Raw genomic sequence first — 23,258 nt, forward strand, 5'->3', positions numbered from 1 at the left:
AGTACAATAATCTTGGGTCACAGCCCATAAAGTCTAAACATGAAAAGAACATAAAAGACAATGTAGTAGTGATGTCCTCGGATGCTATGAGGACTCGCCATTCTTCTTTCCATGCAAGCCTTGAAAAAATCTACTGTTGAAAATAACTTAATATCCTTAAACCCGAAATAGAAAATACGTAGGCAATATGAGTTAGTACGATAAGTACTAAGTATGGAAACTATCACACCAAACATAATATACCTCAAAGGGTTAGTCAACAATAGACAAAATCATGAGAGATAAATACATAAGTATATCATGAATACCAAAATCATATGAAAGCATATAAGAGTTCATACTTAAATCATTGTCCTTCTTACTCAAATGAACTACCTCACAATCCACCTCCATGTATACTAGTGCAAGGCTAAGGTAGCATCCCATACTAGTACCAAAGCTAAGTACATCTCTTTGGTCATTCTTGATCATAGTCCACATTCATAATTAATATCTATGTTCATCATATCTTATGATAACTATGCCCCTAGGTAACCCCAAAGCACACTTGTGCAATGCATGTGAAGCATCCCATACTACCTCAAACGCTAAGCATAGCTTGAGGTCACCCTCTCTTGTTTCACGTCATATTAGGAGTCTCTAGTAGTCCTACTTCATATTTTAAATTAACCATCATCATAAGTCAAACATGTCATGGAATGGAACTATAGTCACTATCCAAGCTAAGCATACATCATGTAGGGTTCATATCTTAGGTGGCTTCAAGTCATATTTGTGGCATGTATAGATGGAATCCAATACAAACATCTATACTAAGTACTCCTCTATACTAACCTAGTCCAAGTTAACTTATCTTGCATTATTTTCTATTAAGCTCAACTTTCTACACAAATAGACCTACTATGGAAAGCATCTCATCATACTATCGAAGCTAACTAAGGAAGGATACAACAATCCTAACCACCATGCCACCAATCATGTATATGAAATCTAATTTCCTCAACCTAATCTACCATGATAAACGTATCTTAAGACATTCTATGAAATACACCTCACATGCAAATAAGGCTACCATTAGGAGAGTATGGGCATTTCTCCTAAAGCTACCATGAAATAGTTTTGGCCAAACCAAGTCAAGCTAACATGATCAAGTATCCTTACAACACAAGACCAAGCTAATCATGGGAGAGCTTGATTCATCTATCCAAAGATAACGTGAGAACAACCATTCCCAAGCTACCATGATCAAGCATCCTTGCATCACATGACTAAGCTAAACATGAGAGAGCTTACTTCCTCCATCTCAAGCTATCATGAGGTTCATCACCTCAAGATACCATGAGTAATCTAAGCCAAGTTTCCATGATATTTCAACATCTCAAGCTACCATGAGTATCTATCCCAAACTTCTATGAGATTTCAACATCTCAAGCTACCATGAGTATTTCTACTCAAGCCTTCTTGAGATCTAAAATCTCATGCTACCCTTCAGATCTTAATATCTCAAACTATCATGAGTATTTGAACTCAAGATACCATGTCCTTGGTGTTGTCTCACTAAGTCTACTACAAAAGAAGTGACCATATAACTAATCTTCAAGCTAATATTAGTCTACCATGCATTGATTCATTTTAGGTTCTTAAGTTAACCTAGGGTTCATCTATTGTAAGAACTTGCTTCTCCTAATCATGTTCATGTATAATTTAGAAGAAAACCTCATCATAATCTATTCATAATGACTTTACCCTCAAATCCCTAGCCTCAATTTCATAGCAGCCTACAATTGATTGTTACCTTTAATTCATTATGATCTATGTTCTTATCAAGCTTACTACATTCAATTTGATAATTATAAGGTAAGTCTAGGCATACATGATCACATAGGTTAAAGTCAAGCTTTAAAATTCAAGACCAACCTATATCAATTAGGTCTAGTTCAATTCATATCTAGGTGATTCAAATAAGATCAAATAGTATAGAATACAATTGAATTAAAAAGATCAACATAAACCTTTATCTAGCCTCTAATGGGCTAAGATAACCATGATCACCTTCAAATTTTCAATTACTATAATTCACCATGAAAACTTAATTAAAACATAATATAATAATCACATAAACATCATTAAATGTTACCCACTATATTGGGATCACAATCAAATCTTATCCACAATACAATTACAACCCTCTCCAAAATGGGGTTCTTCGGATTCACAATTGAAGGGAAAATAGGGGGGCTTTATGGACGGAAGAATCCATGAATGAATAAGCTTCACATACCTCAGATTAGATTCTTAAACCCAGCTTGAAACCTTGGTTAATTCGTCCTAAAGCATCGTCCAGTTTCTCTTCTTCTTCAATGGTAATTGTAGGAGAAGTTTGGGAGAGAAAGGTTTTGATTTGGAGTCTAGGGTCTTATTGTCTATCGTACTGCTTAAATACTATAACCTCCAATAATTAATTCCTAAAGTGCCAAAAAGACCCCTGTAACTATTGGACTATTTAACCATTTCTAATTTGACTTAAAAACAACGCAACCAAATATGAGAGTTTACTACGCATCGCAGAGACAATTTTGATTGTTGGTTCTAGAAATTTTTGGGACAGAATGGTTCGTGACGGCCCCACGTCGCGGGTAAGATTTTCACCCTTCAATTGCGGCTACGCATCGCAACAATCTTCACTTCTAGGTTACCTGGCAGCTTCGATCGCCCATGTTTGGGTCTTCCTTGGGAACCCTAAGGCTGCTTCCTGGGGCATTGTTCTCAAACGTTTCGATCCTCTACATGTATTTCTATGTATTGAAACCCACAATACTCAATTTAACCTTAAAGCCATACCCAAAAACCCCACTACAAAACACTACGACACACTAGTTCAACTTCGACTAGCTTTTTGACGTTCTTGGACGTTTGACCTCCAAACACTTTCAAAATTTATTTACTGACTCTTAACACTATTTTTAGCAATATTAGGACCTTATAAACTCATGAAAGTCATGTTATGCTCTAGCTACACCTAAATAACATTTGAGGTGTTACAATTGGTGTGCAAGAGCAATAATTCAAGTTTGTAATAGGTTTTGATCTTCTTACTCTTCAATTTTCCGAAAATCGCATGAACAATTGTATTTTGTGATTTTCTAATAGTATGAGTGGATAAATTCCCTAGTTCTGGGGTTGTTTCTATGAATAATTTGTTGAATATAATTGTTTTACGAATTGATTTTTCGATTGTCAATACAAGTTACTACTATATTATTATTTTACTATTTTAATCTTGATCACCATAATATAAACAGTGTCTAATATTAAAATCCAGAGAGATGGAATAACATAGACCATATATTATAGATAGCTCGTTCCACCCATTAATTAAATTGAGGTGATTAACGTTCAGGAATGACGCCAAGACGAACACCTTGCTTTGTTACGAAACAGGATGAAATATAAATGCTCGTTAGTTCGGCTATATATCCCCGCTCAATAATGTATTAAGATAGATAATTGGGGTAGGCGACAATAGGTGTGTAGTCTAGATCATATAATCAAACCTAACCATTAACTTGACCACTTAATTAAGCTCTAAGAAAATAATACGATACACGAGATTCAATACATGTTGTAGCCCAATTACTTTCTTAAAACATCATCTTGAAGGTGTTAACATTTAGTTAAGTTTATTTATTTTATAATTAGTCGTAGTTAACAATCAATAATCAACTCTTGAAATAGTTACTTTTACTTTTAATTGTAGAATTAAGTGTTAAACATATATTGATCATAAGTCCCTTGGGAACAATAACTCATTTAATAAAGAATCTATATTACTTGCACGATTACGTACAATTGAGTGTATATTTGGGAGCAACAATTTTTTTGCGCTGCTGCCAGGGAATTAGAAATTAACTATTCGTCTAGGTTATACTTTTTTTTTTTTTTAGTTAAATTTTATTTTACTTTAGATAGTTTTTTCTAAACAATTAATTTTTTTCTTCTTTATTTGATTAATTTGGTACTTATTGATATGGATGATTGGGATATATCGTTGTTGGGTGATGAATGTCTTTTATGTCATATATGTGATCATCAATATATTCATTGGAATGATTGTCCAAAATCTGATTCCCTTCACCCCCAAACCCTATTACGATTCTTATGTTATTTGCGATTTTGGTAGAGGCGATGAAGTGGAGAACAAAAAACAAGTTTCACCTATGGAATGTACGAATATGTTTGACAAAGTTAATTCAAAAATCACTAGACAAATAATTGAATGCTCAGAAAGTCACAAAGAAATCAAGAAATTTGTGTATGAGATTGATGCTATTCAATTAGAAATTACAGTTTTAGCTTAATTAGAAGACATTGAAGCCGAACAAAGCAAAAGCAGAGATAGTGAGAAACTATTGGCTACAAGAACAAACTAAACTTCTAAAGTTTCATGAGTCTATTTGTGATGGTGTGACATTTATGACAACCCAACTAATTGAAGGAAGAGTTGAGCTAACACAAAATATATATCAATTTCGTTCAGATATTCATGACTTTGAGGCTCACTTGAACAAAAAGATTGAGGTGTATGATTCTCAATTAATAATTGTACTAAATAATGACCCACTAGTGGAGCAACAATTCCAACCATTCATCTACACATTATTCCATAATATCGATGCTGAGAAAGAGTACAAAAAGGAGGAAGTTGTAAATAATGTTGATTTGGAGTTGAGGTAACTTGAATCTCATTCAAAACTCTTTTATGTAATATCTGAACTAATGGGTGACTGTATATATGAGAAACAAGGCCCTTACATTCTAAAGTTTTTTAGCCCACATAGACAAAATGACATTCCTTACCTAAGGGCCAAGAAGTGCATGATGCTACATAAATTACTTGGCTCATTTATCTTTATGCCACCTCCATTTAGAGAAGCAAAAAAATAAATGCAAAGTTAGGGGTAAATTTCATAAGTTCAAAGTCAAAAGAAAAGTGGTAAGTTTATTTGTTTCGTGTCTCGACGTTAAATTAAGCTCTTATTGAGAGGCAACCCAATTTATAGTATGACTTCTTTTTTTATTATTTTAATATTTTTATGTAATTTTTTTGTGTTGTTTTTACAGGTTTTGGAGAATTCTGAGTATCCGAAATTTTGAGCTAAGAGCACTTTGTACTTAAGTGTGGTGTGTGTACGGTCCTCGATGAAAATAAAGAGAACATGTTATTAGCTAGGTATAAAGGCCTCATGGAGTTTTCCTAATCTTTGCATTGAATAATATATGATGCTTTAGAGACACAACATCTTTTCAAGTGTGGAGTAGAAGACTTAATTCCTAATTTTTACTATTTTATTGAGTCTTTTCTTTCTTTAGGATGGGTTCCTTGATTTTGTTTTAGTCCCTTTGAACCGAGTGTCTTTTATATTTCTAGGAATATGTTTTCTTTGATTTTTTTTCTTTTTTTTAGACAAAATAAAAATCCTTTTGAGTGGTGTGATACCAGCTATTTAGGTCTAATTTTTTAGTAGTACTTTTTTGTGAATGCTTGATGGAAAAAATGTGAACTCTTTGACACCTTAGCTCATGGTCGTGACTTTCTATATAAATTATTCTATTTTGTAGTTTGTTATGATCCAATCTCTCATAGAAGTTTAATTGATCCATCTTGATTGATATTTGTTTCATGTGTGGTGAGAATTTGTTTATTCAAATTTTGCATCTTAGTCTAGAACTTGCCCTGCATGATATTGAAGCAAAATAATAAGTGTTGCTTGCTGACACCCATTTTGGCCTTCTACAATATAAATTAATCATCGAGCTTCTTAATTTCCAAACAATTAGAAGTAATTAACTTTAAAATATTAACTATTTCATCATATTAAGTAAATTTGTCATTTTTATAATTTTTAAAAATAATTCATATTCTATATAGTTTTGTATAAATTTATTATATTATTATTTGAAATCATCTCAAAAAAAATTTCGCTTCTCTTAAATATTTGTTTAAATATTTTAGCTAATTTATAGTTTATGTTTTGAGTAATTAGTCCATAATTAAGTTAATTATTTTATTTTGTTCGTGTTGTTTTACTTTAAATAAATTTTTTTTGTGTTGTGGTCATCTATTTTATTAATCAAATATTGGTCAAATTTACATCTTCAATTAAGTTAAATCGTTTTTCCTTAAAAAAATGTGTTATTTAACGCTTCATTACACATTAAAATGTGTTATTTAACGCTTCATTACACATTCTTACTCATTCTAAAATTGTCTTAAATTAAGTATTTTTCTCCAATAAATTTTAAATGTGGTTTTTCTTCACCTTTGTCACTTTCTCCAAAAAGTCAGTCAGAACTTTATTTATTTTTTATTTCTTTAATTAATAGTCTGACCTATATTTATTCAAATTGTTTTCTCAATTTCAAATGAATTATATATGATTAATTTGGTTTTGTCAAAATTCTATTCACTTGCTTTTTAACTTAAATATTTTATTTTAGGTCTCTTTCTATAAAAATAAAATACATAAAATTTGTCATTTAGTTAATGTATTTGTAGTCGAATATCATAAATTAATATTATTATTTATATATATTAAATCATTTTCCTAAATAATAGTCAAAAAATATTTACCTAAGTCATAGGATAACTGTGTGTTAGTGAGCGCTTCAAATGCTTAAGGATTTTATCTGTTAAAATCGTTTAAATCATGTTTTCTTAATTTCATTAAAAAAAAATTAAGTGGTGACTCTTTCTATGTATTTTTCTCAAATTGTTTTATACTTGGAACATTACAAAAAATGATTTTTTTTCTAAAGATATTAAAATTACGGCATAAATAAATGGTGACTCTATCAGGGATTTAATAGGTCCATAACAGACTTAGGTTAAGTATTAATGTTTTTAATATATCAAACTGTTTATTTGTTACTTCTTTACATAAATTTTGTATTTATTACATCTTTATAAGTTGTCATTCCGTTCATACTTCCTCAATTCTGAAAAATTCACACAATAACACTTACCTGTGAGGTGTATTTTGCGCACCCGCAAATTTATATCAAAATCCCAAAATTTAGGAGAGTTGGCATGCGTGGGGTATCCGGATCTTTTTTTGTGTGACCGCGTAGCATCCTCACTCAAGTCGTCCACTCGGAAACCTTGTGTTTAGTAAGTCAAGTCTTAGAAAACATAAGATAGAGCTAAGACACCCCCTCAATTTAAGTCATGTATGCATATTCCTTAGGTGGATCAGTCATGGGTATCAATTCCACATTTAATAACTCCACCCTTATGTCGACGGGTTTCATGACCCAATGACCAAAGAACATGTTTTGTGCAATGTGATAATGAGAGATGGATCCAAGCCTAAATTTCACATAGTGAGTTTGGAAATTATATGTTCATTTTATTTTTACTTGTAGGATGGATTCAGTTCCGCAAGTGCCCCAAATCAGGATGGTTGAGGGTTCCCCATACAAATTGAAGACCTAGTGGGAAAATCACTCCAAGTGAAAAACTAGCAATTGCAAGAAGGTTACGGTGCCTCCCTATGCTATTCAAGGTTAACCCAGCAAAATATGTGATTAGAGAATTGATTCCATTTTGGGGTCCAAACTGTGCTGTTTTCAGGTTCAAGGACTTCGAACTAACACCTACATTACAGGAAATCTATTATTTGAGAAGTTTGAAGTATCGAGGAAAAGGTCAAATTATACCACACAATCAACCAGAAATTTCTTCGCTACTTAGGACTAAAAATGAAAGAAAACTTTGATGCTTCAAACATAATTGGGTTTCTCTAGATTACTTATATGAAAGGTATGGACGCTCATATAGTTACAAATTGCTTAGGAAAGAATTCTCTTGCACTCATGTTCATTGGCAAGCTAGACATCCTATCGCATTTGTTGTCGCTTTACTATGGACTTTAGTGTTTCCATGAGAACATGTTCATATTAGCGCCTGCATATGTTTTCTGGCTTGTGTACATTTTCAAGGTATTAATTTCGAAGAACTCACTCTAGTTCTCATGATTTTAGCAAAAATATTTCAATCTCTTGGGAAAGGTAAAAGAAGGAAAGCAAACTTCTTTGATGGTTGCAATCTTCTTTTACAAATTTAGGCAATGGAACATTTTCAAAAGTATAAAAATATGGATGACATATGTTTTAGCAACATAAATCATCTTGAAAGTTTTTATGACATGATGAAAAGGTTTGTGTCTTTGCTTGGTACTAATGACGAGTATGGATATCTAGCCTCCCACACTAGTAACTCAAACTCAATTGAAATATCCATTACTTTTACATTTTCTGACATATATCAGATGTAGGAGTTTCTACTATACCGAGCTTATTAAGTTGAAAGGTCTCCAACAATATGCTCATGTGAACGTGCTTAAACAGTTTTGTCAAGCACAAGTAATCCCTCTTCAAGAAAACATGAGGGTTTCTAAAATTTCCTTCGGACCAAACTTCGAAGTCCCTAGAGCCATAGATGTTATTCATGAATGTAACAATATTCTCACGATGAATAGAGGAAATGGTATAAAAAGTGAAATTCCAGAATGTCATGTGTGGCTTTGAAAAGATCCAAATTGCATGAGTCAAGAAGGAGAACAAGGTTTTGAGGATATTAAGATGACGATCTAGATAAGGCATTCTCATCTTGGAACCAAAGAGGTAACTCCTGAAATGTGGGATCAAATGGGAACCATAATGCAATATTTTGATTATACGGGAGCAGGGCCTAACAACGTGGGAGCGTCATTATCACTTTCTCCGCCAGCGTGATTGATGACAATATTTAAGTTGAGTCTTAGATTTGTCTCTATTTTGTGTCATTTTATGTATTTTTTGCTTATTCTCTCTTTGTTGTACCATTTTATTGGTATTTTATTAATATTTGATCTTTGTTTCCCAAACTCGACTGGCAACAAATTAATGACTTGAATCAGTCTATCATAATAACATTATATTTGATGTTTAGGCCTACCTTTGGCATAAAAAGGTCACAAATCTAGGGTGTGATATAAATTTTTTGTGCGTTGTTTGACATAATAGTTACGTATTGTGATGGGTCATTTTTCTAAAGCAAAATTAATCCATTCTTGTTGCTACAGAATTCTAAGCATATATTAAAATTCACAACAAAAAATTCCATTCCAATTATTCTTCAACTATTGTTCGAGTTTCTAATAAATATATTAATGATTTACTCAAAAAATCTCCTAAATATTTATTCATCCATCACACGAAAGTCGATTTGCTAGAATGTTTGAAAAAGACGTCAACACACCAATCCTACCCATTACTTTGGTTAGTGACGGAAAAACTAAAGAGCCAATGTTCAAATAAATTACGGAGACTAAAGAGAGGATAGTTGTAGCCAAAACGAGAGAGAATTATAGAGGTTGACATGGAAACAACCTCAGTGAACAGAAAGACTGCAAAAATTTATCATGAGATAATTAATATCACTAAAGCGTCTGCGAGGATTTCCAAAATTGAATGGGACATTAAGAAGCTAAATTTTGGGAATGCTTCCTCCATGAGGGGAAAAGTGAATACAAAAGAACGTTCAAATGATGAGAGCACTGGATCGTCACCCTACGGTTGAAGAGGAAAGAAGTATTGGGGGTAGATTTAGGTTCATGCAACTCATATCTCATGTTTGTTACTTTGTTCTTAACTTTATTTGTAATCAAGAACTATGCGAGACTTGAGCCCATAGGGGGGTACGTAGGAAGCTCTTTTCGAGCCTAGTCTTTCTATCAATTACGGGATGGGTATGTTTAAGTTATCTTATGTAATTAAAACTATATTGATCCTGATTTCTTTAGTTGATACGTATGCGACCTACTTAAGGCTAGGTCCCTGTGTTTTCAATTTTTATTCTCCCTTATTAGTGAAAGATTCTTAAAATTTTCACCTACAAAAGAATATGAGTGGAAGAAATTAACAATATTATATGCAAGTCGACCTTCCCAATTCAATCACAAAAATATTTCTTCTCATTTGAGTCCCCCCCGTTCACCCAAATATTTTCGTGGATTTGTCTGCTTCAAGTGAAGTGACACTTGTGTGTTATCTTATTGTCAACTTATTAGCAAATCTCATTAAAAACAAAAATTGACATATATGTCTTTTGAGTTGTTCTTCTATACATGTAAAGACTAATATGTGTTGAAATCAAACTGGCCTACCATCCCTACTTTACAAGATCTAAAGCAATCATACCATTCTTCCCTGATCATTCTTTTGATAAAGGCAAAAGCAAAATGACGGGTACTTCTAAAGAGACGAGAATAGTGGATGTGACCTAAGAATTGCTGAAATCACTAATCAGAATGAGTGGATCTTTGAGCTAATGCAACGAACTGCACACATGCAGGAAGATCTTCAACAAACCAAAGATCTAGCCAAATTGGCTATTGCATTGAATGAATTACCCCTCAAAACTAGAGGACCTCCTTCTCTTTTTCCATCACTAAGTTCTCCATTAACCAACTATTTCCCTACGTAATCCACATGACCCATCACTTCCATTCCTAATACTTCTACCATTGACTTAACTGTATCAAACGTTCCTTATACCAACACTTCCCACCAAAGACGACAACATCTACCAAATCAGAACTAAGCACCTTACATTAATCACTCCCAAAAATTCATACCGACCTACCAAATCCCACCCCCCAGTCTCTTATAATCCACTTATTTTGACTAGCGAGCATGCCTATACTCCTTAACATTCGAATCTCCACAAGCATATACAATCCCTGAACTATCTTATTTTCCTGCATAATCGGAGTTGGATCATTGTGAAGAAATGGAGGAGGAGTGGAGGTTGAGAGAAGAAAATCATGAGCAAGAAATGAATGTCATGTAGGAGTCCATCATAAAAGCGGATAAAAGTGTTCAATCTTCGAGGAAAATTACAAGGCTTGAGTATGAGGAACTTTGCTTGCACCCTGACTTTGAAATGCCTGAAGGTTAGAAAATTCCATAATTTGAGACCTTCATAGGTAATGTGTACCGCATGGATCACCTAGAAGCTTATTGTGACAAACCAGTGAGTATCGGTAAAAATGATACATTAATTATGAGGTTGTTTAGTCAAGGGCTCAATGAGTATGGGTTAGAATTGTTCACATATCAAGAATAATGTCATTGGTTTACATGGGGGCTCAGGACAAATATTTTTTGGAGGGACTCTAGTTTAATGTTTATGTTTTCCCTGACAAATACTATTTGGCAAAAATCAAACAAAAGACCACAGAGGAATATTATGAATATGTGTGCCGCTGAGGGAATGAAGTCGCAAAGGTACAACTTGTGATGGATGAAAGCACCTTTTATTCTATCTCATGATCCTGAGTATTATAAAAGGATGTTGCCTATGATGGGACAAAAGTTCGTAGAGCTGATCAGAATTGTAGAAGCAATAGAGAATGGCCTCAAAAATAGAAAGGTAACAAGTCTCATTGCTCAGCAGACCGCCAACAAATTCTCACTATCTGTGGCCACAGGATTCGCTAGGAATAATAAAGAAGATTTCTATACCATATCTTTAAGACTTAGGCCAAAGACACAAAGGTCTTTTGCATCTGGTTTTTCCATTGGAAATTTCAACCAATTCCCCACCTCAAATATTTACCTGGCATCTCTGCAAGATCCAATCCATATCTACTATGCACAATAAAACTAGCAACTATCCCTGCCTATCTACCAAATTCAACCATCAACCTATTAAAATACATTACCAAATCACAAATCCAATGCACCAGTCTACAAAAATCTTGGACAAAGCAACCCAAATTCCAACAATCTACCCCGCCTCAACCTCAAAAAAAGGCCTCCCAGAGTTTTCACTCCTTTGGCAGAAACACTCACCGAACTCTGTGAATGTTTAAGAGCAACAGATTTATCCAACTAATAGATGAAATGAAAACTAATCCCACAACAAAGTTCTTTTGAGTGAATAAACGATGTGCCTACTATTATATAGGGGAAGGACAGGATACAAAAAGATGTATCAATCTAAAACATAAGATTAAAGACTTGATCGATAATAGAGTCATCACTTTCCAGGCCCCTACCCCTTATGTGAACCTTAACCCATTGTCGAATTATGGGGTAGCGATAATTGACATAATTGAAAAAGACGAAGATTAGCTTGCTAATGGGACTATAGGTGAATCAAATGGCAACTCATTTATACCAACGACGGACTCATTAACCATAAAGGTTCATCCAAATCTTATTGTAATAATTTCACCTCATCTCCCATTCATTTGGGCAAAGAAAAGAACAAACAAGTGGCCCAAACAAAAGTTTGTTGTCCAGGCGGCTAAAGTTCAAGGGATGACACGTTCTAGAAGATGCTATGTCCCAGAAGAGTTATCTCACAAGATACGAAGAAAGGAGAACCAAAAAAGTCCTATCAAATGAAGTGAGGCCGAAGAGTTTGGTGAAAAATTCAGCCTAAAGAATGTCCTATTGTCAAGCATTTGGAGAAGACTCTAGCTCAAATTCCCATTTGGGCTCTATTAATGATTTCTGAGTACCATCGAAAAGCATTGCTGAAGGTACTTGATGAAGAGTATGGACCAAATGGAACAAGTGGTGAGAATATGGCCACTATGATAAGTCATGCCATTGGGAGTCATCAAATCACTTTCCGAGAAGAGGTGTTGCTACTTGAAGAAGTGATGCACAACCGTGCCTTGTATATGATCATTAACTACAGGGACAAGTTTGTAGCTCGAGTATTGATTGATAATGGCTCAGGATTAAATATATACCCATTATAGACCCTTACTCAAATAAATTATGATGTTGGAAAAATCAATGAAAATTGCATAAATGCTACAGTGTTTGATGGTGCGCAAAGAGAGACTATGCGGGAGGTAGACTTATATATCTAAATGGGGATTGCATAATTTTTCACTAAGTTTTAGGTAATGGGTTTATCGACAAGCTAATACTTATTGCCCTGAAGACCATGGATCCATATTGTTGGAGCAGTTCTATCAACACTACATTAACCTTTTAAGTTCATCTGGGAGGATCATGAAATTGTCATCTATGGTTAAAGGAGTGATCGTAGTTACCATGGTTTCTCTATACCAGTTATTGAAGATTTTTCTCAAGGTACTGACTTTCACATGGTGGAAATGACAAATTATGCGTTTTAAGATACAACGCCACAAGTACCAATGTCACTAGCATATAAAATGCTAGCCACAACTATTGTAAGAAGCGGTTGTAATCATGGGCATGGGTTGGGCAAGAATTTGGATGTCATATTAGAACTTCTTCCTATATCGCTTTAAAATTTATACTTTGACGTCAATTATACCCCAATAGAGAAAGAAATGGTTGAAGCAAAAACAAAGAAGAAGCATGATTGGGATATACCAAAGCCTATTCTAGAATTGTACCAATCATTCGTTCCTAAAGACTCAGATCCTGAGATTGATGGTCTAGTGGAAAAGATGGGAATACTATCTGATGAAGAAGATAGTGTTATCATCGACAGAATGCACCACAACACCCATCAACCGAGATGTCGAACCTGAAAAGATGCTACGCAATTGGATGGTCACTCTAGTTAAGACACATGAAATGGCTTGGTAGACAAATACAAGATTTGGAGTTTTATTTTTGAAAATTGGTGTTTTTCGATGAGGCCCAAAATTACCATTTATGTCTCTTTATTTTTCATCGTAATGTTTAAAAAGAAAATGATTCATGAGTCATGACCATAGTTTGTACGCCTTTTTAATATTCCTATGAAATCCTTGTTTATTTTAAATTGATTTTCCGTCTTTGTGAATTATTCTCTAATATATACATTTAAACTCTTTCTATCTAATATGGTTGATTTATTATTCTTTTCAGTATAATGAATCTAAACCTGTCAATGTCATGATATGTCACGAACACGGTGAACCGAGCGAGGTTAATGATGATGAATGTGAAGAATATGACGAGGAAACTATGATGGTAGAGCACCCAACTGGGGACTTGAGGAAACTTGAAAATGATAAAAAAGAACCTAACTGGATGAGATACAGATAGTAAACTTGAGAGATGACAAGTTAGTTAGAGAAACCTGAGTCAGTATCCATTTGAAAGAACTAACAGAATTGGTTAAGTTACTCAGACAATACATTCATATGTTTGCCTGGTCTTACAATGATATGACAGGGTTAAGCACTAATATTGTTTCCCTTTAGCTTCCTATAAATTCAGAGTATTATCTAGTAAAGAAGAAAACCAAAAAGTTAAAGCTAGAACTGAGTTTAAGGATAAACGAAGAGGTCATGAAGCAAATTGAATCAAAGGTCGTCGAAGTGACCAACTATTCCACTTGGTCGGCTAACATTTTTCCAGTGGAAAAGAAACATGGAAAAATTAGGATATGAATGGATTATCAGGATCTCAACAAAGCGAGTCCAAAAGATAATTTTCACTTGCCAAATATCAACATACTCATTGACAATTTTTCTAAGCATGAGCTACAATCTTGTGTGGATTGCATTGCGGGATACCACCATATTTTAATGGATGAAAAAGATACAAAATAACAAGATTTATCACACCTTGGGCAGTGTACCATTACCAAATGATGTTGTTCGGCCTCAAGAATGCAGAATCCACTTACATGAGAGTTATGAACACCATTTTTCATGATATTACGCACAAAGAAATTGAGGTGTATGTGGACTATGTCATCATGAAATCCCGCAAGAGTTTGGATAATTTGATGCAAATGGAAAAGTTCTTTGACAGGTTATGTAGGTATACTTTGAACTTTAACCCATCATAATGTGAATTTGGAGTACCTGCGGGGAAGTTACTCGGATTCATAGTTACCAGAATAGGTATCAAGCTTCATCCTTCCAAGATCAAGGCAATTCAAGACTTGCCTCCCACAAATACTTAGAAAGAAGTAATGAGTTTTCTAGGGAGATTGAATTACATTAGTTGATTCATGTCTCAATCAATGGTGATTTGTGAGCCCATATTCAAGTTGCTACGAAAGGATGCGCCAACCAATTGGACCAAAGAATATCAAGAGGCTTTTGATACCAGCAAGTGTTACCTTTCAAATCCACCTGTATTGGTGCCCCTAGGCAGCCAGTCCTTTGATATTGTATTTATCTGTCTCTGACATTGCATTTGGGTGTGTTGGGATAACACGATGAGACCGGAAGAAAAGAGAGAGTATATACTATTTGAGCAAAAAGTTCATATCCTATGAGGATCGTCACACCCTTTTAGAGAGAACTTGTTATACTTTGACTTGCGTTGCTCAAAAACTGAGACAGTATGTGTCGTCTTATACAACACATCTCATTTAGAGAAAGGAACGGCTCAAATACATATTTTGAAAGCAATGTCCAACAGGAAAACTAGCAAGTAGAAAATGTTGTTGAGTGAGTTTGACATTGTGTGCATGAATAAAAAGCAATCAAGGGGAAATCATTGGCCAATCACCTTGCTGAAAATCCAGTAGAAGAAGGATAAGAACCGCTTAGAATATATTTCCCAAATGAAAAAGTATTGTTTGTAGGGGAAGACTTATCAGAATCATATCCTGGGTGGAAAATGTTCTTTGATGGAAGAGTGAACTCTAGAGGATAAGGAACTGGAGTAGTGTTGATATCTGAATGAAGGCAACATTTTCAAGCAACATCAAGGCTTAGATTTCGATGCACTAATAACATAGATGAGTATGAAGCGTGTATTCTTGGCATCAGAATGGCTCTTGACATGAATGTTAAAGAATTACTTATAATTGGTGACTCATACTTGTTGATTCATAAAGTTCAAGGAAAATTTGCCGTGAAGAATCCTCATATCTTACCTTACATACAACTTGATCGGAGGTTATGCAAAAGATATAGGAAGATCGAGTTCAGACATACCACAAGAAAACCGAACAATTTTGCCAATGCCCATGCAACTATATCATCCATGATACAACACCCAGAAGAGATTTACATTTACTCACTTGATATAGGTTTAACAACCAGAACATTGTTCACATGTGGAAGAGGAACCGAATTGAAATCATTTGTATATCGATGTGAAAAAGTACTACGAAGTTGGTGAATACCCCAAAAAGAAAAAATCAACCAAAACAAAACAATCCAAAGAATGGAAAACAACTTCTTTTTGAATAGAGAGGTTCTTTATAAGAGGACACCTGATCTAGGATTGTTGAGATATGTGGATAATGCAGAATCCACAAGATTCCTTGAAGAAGTGCATGCTGGAGTGTGTGGGACGCAAATGAATGGGTTTATGTTAGGAAAGAACATCTTAAGGGCGGGATACTTATTGACGACTATGGAAAATAATTGTGGCCTATTTGTCCAAAAAATTCATAAAAATGGAAGGTACATGGAGATCTTATCAAAGTACCACCCCATGAGCTCAATGCAATGAGTTCCCTTTGGACATTTGCAACATGGGGCATGGGAATTATTAGACCAATTGATCATGTTGCCTCACACGGGCATAGGTTCATTTTGTTATTAGACCAATTGAGTAGGTTGCCTCCAATGGGCATAGGTTCATTTTGGTCTTCATTTGCTATTTCACAAAGTGGGTGGAAGGTGCTTCCTACAAAGCTATCACGGAGAAAATTGAAGTTGATTTTGTTCGCATCAGTATGATATATCGTTTTGGGTTCCATAGTCTATCATCACACATAATGGAGAAAATCTGAACAATCACTTGATGAACGAGATATGTGAATTATTCAAAATTACCCATCGTAATTCAACTGCATATAGTCCTCAGGCGAATGGAGTTGAGGAAGCCTCTAATAAGAACATCAAGAGGATATTGAGGAAGATGATTTATAACTACAAATGTTGGCATGAAAATCTGCCTTAGGCTTTGGTAGTTTATCCCACCACAATCTGAACCTCAACTGGAGCAACTCCCTACCTACTGGTATACGGAACAGAACCAGTGATACAAGCTGAAGTTAATACAATCTTAAGAATTATTCGAGAAGCTGGAATAAGCGATTATGAATAGGTTCGTGATGTATATGAGAAATTAACATTGATTGATAAGAAACTAGTGAGTGTTATTTGTCATGGATAATTGTATCAAAAGAGAATGACTCGCGCCTTCGGCAAGAAAGTAAGAGTTTGAACATTTGAGGTAGGCCAGTAGGTGTTGAAATGTATTTTCCCTCATCATGACGAATACAATGGAAAATTTGCACCTAACTGGAAGGGATCGTATGTTATCCACAAAGTACTATCAATATGAGCTTTGGTTCTAGCAGAGATGGATGGTAGAGTGTGGCCAAAAGCTACCAAATCAGATGTCATTAAGAGATACTAAATTTGAAGGATGATATTTCTTTCCTTTATTTCCTTGTGGTTACAGTGTGCTTGTAATTAATGTGGCATTATGTTTTGAAACATTCCCTTTGTATTTGGATGATATTCGGCCTGAATTCTCAAGAATTAGATACGTAGGCATCCTATGTCGACCTCGGTTATTTACTTATCAAAATTTCTTATTTATGTTAACCCTCAAACGGGGAACTACGCTTAACCTGATTCCTCCTTCAACAGGATACGTAGGCGCCACAACAGTTTGATCATATTACCTATAAGATTTCTATTTCCATTTATAATGAAAACTGAGACAGAATTTTTGGGTGGATCTCAAAAATTCTACAAGATGAGTTATTTTTTACATAAAAGGGTCAAATATCATGTCGAAATGTACCATTAGGATATAATTTTGAGAAAATCTCAAAAAATTGCAAGATATCATGACTTTTCTGATTGCCATCTGATTTGTTTTAAGACATCTAACTGGGACAATATTTTGAGAAGGACCTCAAATATTACATCAAGAATACTTAGAACATAAAACTCAACTTCAAGTACCTCAACGTTACATACTCTAAAGGAGTTCTAAAGTTGCCAGAAAGCTACCTATCTTGATAAAACCTAAGACAAAGGGTTTTGTTCATGTTGTGCAAGTCATGATAATTAATTGGCATAGATTTTCTTTAAAACAATTTTTTTAAACACTTCATAACTTGCAAGTGTTTTAAAATAAATATGATATTGTCTTTTGTCTACTGCGATTTGTAGGGTCAACCAAACTTCCAACGATAGCAAGACAAGCAGCAAGGCGACCGAAAGATATTAACACAGATCAGTGTCCCAAATCTAACATTTTTTTGTTGATGCAGGGTAAAATTAGATCATCAAAGATAATATATTTATCAACAATTTCAAGGAGAATATCAGCAAATATCTGATAGTGAGTGGAAAAATTTCCGCTTGACAAAAGAGTACGACATTCATATCAAATCCATCAAATTTAAACCGCTAAGGGGGATGTTGCATATTCAAACCGCCAAATGGTCCATTACATTTTCAAACCGCCAAGAAGGCCATTCCATATTCAAACCGGTGAGAGGTTCATGACATATTTAAACCAACAAGAGGGCTATTGCATATTTTAATTGCCAAGAGAGACATTATGTTCAAATTTCCAAGAGGGTCATTTTTGTTCAAACCATTAAGAAGGCCAATGCATATTCAAACCTCTGAGAAGGACATTAGATATTCAAACCTCCAAGAGGTTCATTGCATATTTTAAATGCCGAGAAGTCCATTATGTTCAAATTTCCAAGAAGGTCATTAATATTCAAATTGCCGACAGGGTCATTCATATCAAACTACCTAGAGGGTCATTCATATTCAAATATCCAAGAGGACCATTGCATATTCTAACTGCCAAGAGGGCCATTGTATATATTTATTTCATAGAGGGCCATCATATCCAAACCGCCAAGAGGGACATTCATATTCAAACCGCTGAGAAGACAATCATATTCAAACGGCCAAGAGGTCCATTACATATATAATCCGCCTAGAAGGCATCGTATCCAAACCACCAAGAGGTCCATTGCATGTTCAAACCGCCGAAAAGGCCATCATATTCAAATTGCTAAGAGGGCTATTACATAATAAAGCTTCCAAGAGGGTGTTGAATATTTAAACTGTCGAGAGGGTCATTGCATATTCAAACCGTTGAGAGGGCCAGTGCATTTTGAAAGAGTCGAGAAGTCCATTATATTTCAAACTTCCTAGAGGTCCATCATATTCAGATCGCCAAGACGGTCATCATATTCAAACCACCAAAAGGGCCATCATATTCCAACTACCGAGAGGGCTATTATATTCAAACCATCAAAATAATATATTGATCTATTTTACTAATTCGATATTAAAAGAAGAGTATAGTGAAGATTCATGTCGCAAATATAAGATACAGGTTTTATTTGCTTTACGTCAAACTAAAAGATGTTGACGTCAAATATTAATGGAGAACAATTAAGTTCCAACATGGTAAATTACGTTATCTCTCCATTTGAATTATATTTTACACTGATGAGTTTTATCTCAGTCTTTGTCGAGATCATCAAAGAAAATGTATACACAAATCAAACCACAGTGCGGACGACATCAAAAAAGATGTCGCACAATGTAGAAAGTTTTCTTAGCAGCAAACTGGGACATAATCCAAAGAGGAGTATCGAGCTCTTAGGGCGCGTGCCGAGGAGCGTCTTCCACCACAAACAAAACCACACCCCTATCAATGGCATGCGGCAATTTCCTTGGGTTTATCAGCCCTTATTTCACATTCAGAAATTTTTCCACTCTCATCGGTGGAAACTTTCCAATATGAGTGACAATGTGCCAAAAGATTTGGAAATAATGTCGTGTAAGTTCTTTAAATGGGTGTGAAGCACGTCACATTCATTGCTATGAGGATGCGAGCCTCTTGTTCATACTCGACTTACTTGTCATTTCTCCAGAACCAAAGGTTATCTAGCATAATAGATTTCATTTTCAACCGATCGAGTTGAACTACAAACACTCTGATTCCTAAGGTTTAAGGATATGTAGGTGGGCTCGGTGTTGAAAACTTAGTTATATTCTGACATCCTCTCTCAAATATTATTCTCGAGCATTCCAGTTTCTCCATTATTCGATACCGAGATAGCTTTCGAATTATTTCATAATCGACTGTTAGTCAATCATATTGAACTATGAGTGGCCTGAATTCTCATATAGCCTGAGGTATGTAGGAAATTAATTTTTGTAATTCGGCCATAATTCCTAAAGTTGGTACAAAAATCCATTTCCTAAATATGAAGATGTAGTTGGTCAAACTTGGATTAGTCAATTTCATTTTCCTCGAATTTCTTTCATCAATTCAAGTCAAATGAGAGACAATTGTTGACACCCATTTTGGTTCTTCCATAATATAAATTAATCATCGAGCTCCTTAATTTTCAAACGATCTAAAATAATTGACTTTATAAAATTTTAAATATTTTTCAAGTCATATTAGGTAATTTTGTCATTTTTATAATTTTTAAAAATAATTCATATTCTATATAGTTTTGTATATATTTATTATATTAATATTTGAAAATCGTCTCAAAGTAATTTTAGTTTCTCTTAAATGTTTGGTTAAATACTTTAGCTAATTTATATTTTATTTTTTGAGTAATTATATGCTCGGTGTTGACTTGTTGGCAAATTCAACACTTAGCAACAAACTCCGATATGTCCCTTTTTAAACCATCCCACCAGTAGACTTCCCTAAGGTCATGATACATTTTGATTCGCTCGGATGATAACGGGAACCATGGGCTTCTTCTAGAATTTGATTTCTCAAATCCTCAACATTTGGTACACATAATATCCCTTGGTACCTAAGAAAACCATCCCCCTTGGTAGAATGACTCATTGAGCTTACCAAGTACCGATTCCTCCAACTCCATCAATAGAGGATAACGATGTTGCTTAGATTTCACCTTAACCACTAATGATGATTCGGAGTTATGATGGACCACGAAACCACCATTTAGACAATTTTCTAACCGCACACATAAGCGAGCCAAACTATTAACATCTTTCACAAGTTAATTCTTCTTTCCTACCCATGAGAAACACAACCATAGTCATATGAATCAAAGAATCCGCAACCACATTTGTCTTGTCGGGGTGGTAAAGGACACTCATGTCGTAATCCTTCAAAAGTTCTAACCATCTTTTCTGTCATAGATTCAACTCATTTTGTGTAAATACGTATTGGAGACATTTATGGTCAGTAAACACGTCAATATGCACACCATACAAGTAGTGTATCCATATCTTCAAGGCAAAAACTACGGCCGCTAACTCAAGGTCATGAGTTGCATAATTATTCTCATGAACTTTGAGTTTCCTAGAGGTATAAGCTATCACTTTGCTATGTTGCATGAGGACACATCCCAATCCCACTCGAGAAGCATCACAATACACCACAAAGCCTTCATTACCTTTCGGTAAAGTCAACAGCGGAGCGGAGGTAAGCTTATCTTTCAAATCTTGAAAACCTTTTTCACAAGCTTCCGACCACTCAAACTTCACCTTCTTTTGGGACAAAGATATAAAAGGAGAAGAAATGGATGAAAATCCATCAATAAACCTTCTATAGGGCCCGGCTAGACCCAAGAAGCTTCTTATATCGATAGGAGTCAAAAGTATAGGCCAATTTCTAACCGCATCCATCTTCTTCAGATCGACCTCTACACCCTCACAAGAAATAACATGGCCAACAAAAGCAATTGACGTCAACCAAAATTCACACTTGCTAAATTTTGCATAAAGTTGGTGTTGTTTGAGGACTTGCAAGGCCAACCTCAAATGACTCTCATGCTTATTTTCATTCTTGTAGTATATAAAAATATCAGCAATGAACACAATCACAAATAAGTTGAGGTAATCCAGAAAAACTCTATTCAATAGGTCCATAAATGCCGCCGGGGCATTTGTTAACCCAAAATACATCACTAGGAATTCATAGTGATCATATCTAGTTTGGAAAGCTGTTTTGGGAACATTTACATCTCTCACCCTAAGTTAATTATATCCCAACCTTAAGTTAATCTTGAAAAAGTAGCTAGCACCTTGTAGTTGATCAAATAGTTCATCAATCTGAGGGAAGGGACACTTTTTCATTCTGGTGACCTCATTAAGTTGACGATAATCAATGCATATCCTAAGGGACCCATACGTATTCTTCACAAATAAGACCGGAGCACTCCATGGAGAAACACTAGGTTTAATGAAACCCTTTTCTATAAATTTATGAGTTGGACCTTCAATTCTTTTAATTCGGCCAGAGCCATCCAATATGGAGGAATTGAAATGGGGTTCGTATCCGATAATAAGTCAATGCCAATGTCAATTTACCATTTGGGAGGAACTCTGGGAATGTCATTAGGAAAAACCTTTGTAAATTTCCTCACTACGTGGACTGACTAAATAGGAAGATTTTCACATTCTAGATCTTAACCCTCACCACATAGTATAGACAACCATTGGCTATTAACTTACAAGCCTTCAAGCAAGAAATGATTTGACCCCTTGTCATAGATATTCCGCCCCTTACAGTCTCTAATGGGTTCATTTGGAAATTGAAACTTCACTACCCTCATTCTAATGTCTAGGAAACCAAAACAAGCATGAAGACAATCCATACGCAAAATGATATCAAAATCAAACATGTAAAGTTCTACAAGTCAACAATAATAACTCTATTGGGCAGCATTATAGGACATTTCCTATAGACTCTCTTTGCAACTACCGAGTCACCCATTGGGGTACAAACATAAAAGGATTCAATCAAAACATCGAGAAGTATATCAAACTTCCTAGCTACCAAAAGATTAACAAAGGGTAGCACCTGGATCAAGAAAATCATAAACATTAATAGAAAATGCTCGTGATATACCAATCACAAAATTGGGAGAGTACTCTTTTTCACCCCTAGCCTTGAGTGCATAAAAGCGGTTCATTTTAGGATCTTTGGAGCTAGGACCGTTTGATTGATCATGGCTATTCGCCTTTCCCGGACACTTCACATTAGGACAATCTTTCACCATATGGCCACTATTGCCACAACCATACCAACTATTCATTCCAACAAGGCGTTCACCCACATGTTTCTTGCCACACTTTCCACAAGTTGGTCTTTCTCTTGGTGGATCAACATTTCTCCCCTTTTGAATTTAGGGTTAGAAACCCTATCATTTTGAGTCTTGGAGAAGTTTTTTGGAACTTGGTTCAAAAACATCTTCTTGAACTTAGGCTTGTCTTGTATGTCAAGCCTACTCTTAGAAGAACCACCTTCAAAAGACC

The 23,258-nt window shown here is 34.9% G+C and overlaps 1 protein-coding gene across 1 annotated transcript; it reads right to left on the reverse strand.

The window, feature by feature from the left end:
- Positions 1–15,503: 15,503 nt before the first annotated feature.
- LOC138337409 (uncharacterized mitochondrial protein AtMg00860-like) lies at positions 15,504–21,905 on the reverse strand. Its single transcript, XM_069287318.1, has 2 exons — positions 21,395–21,905; positions 15,504–15,676 (listed from the first exon to the last, which is right to left on the reverse strand). Exons 1-2 carry the CDS (start codon positions 21,903–21,905, stop codon positions 15,504–15,506), a joined length of 684 nt encoding a protein of 227 aa, XP_069143419.1.
- Positions 21,906–23,258: the final 1,353 nt, after the last annotated feature.

The sequence above is a fragment of the Solanum lycopersicum genome, chromosome 7 (assembly GCF_036512215.1).
Source record: "Solanum lycopersicum chromosome 7, SLM_r2.1".
Classification (NCBI taxonomy): domain Eukaryota; kingdom Viridiplantae; phylum Streptophyta; class Magnoliopsida; order Solanales; family Solanaceae; genus Solanum; species Solanum lycopersicum.

Bases quoted from the DNA above. Each gene is read 5' to 3' on its own strand.
- LOC138337409 (XM_069287318.1), bottom strand. From the start codon at position 21,905: ATGTATTTTGGGTTAACAAATGCCCCGGCGGCATTTATGGACCTATTG. The intron at 15,677-21,394 runs GTAATGAAGGCT...GCCTTCATTCAG, and splicing joins GCTGTTGACTTTACCGAAAG to ATATCAACACTACTCCAGTT.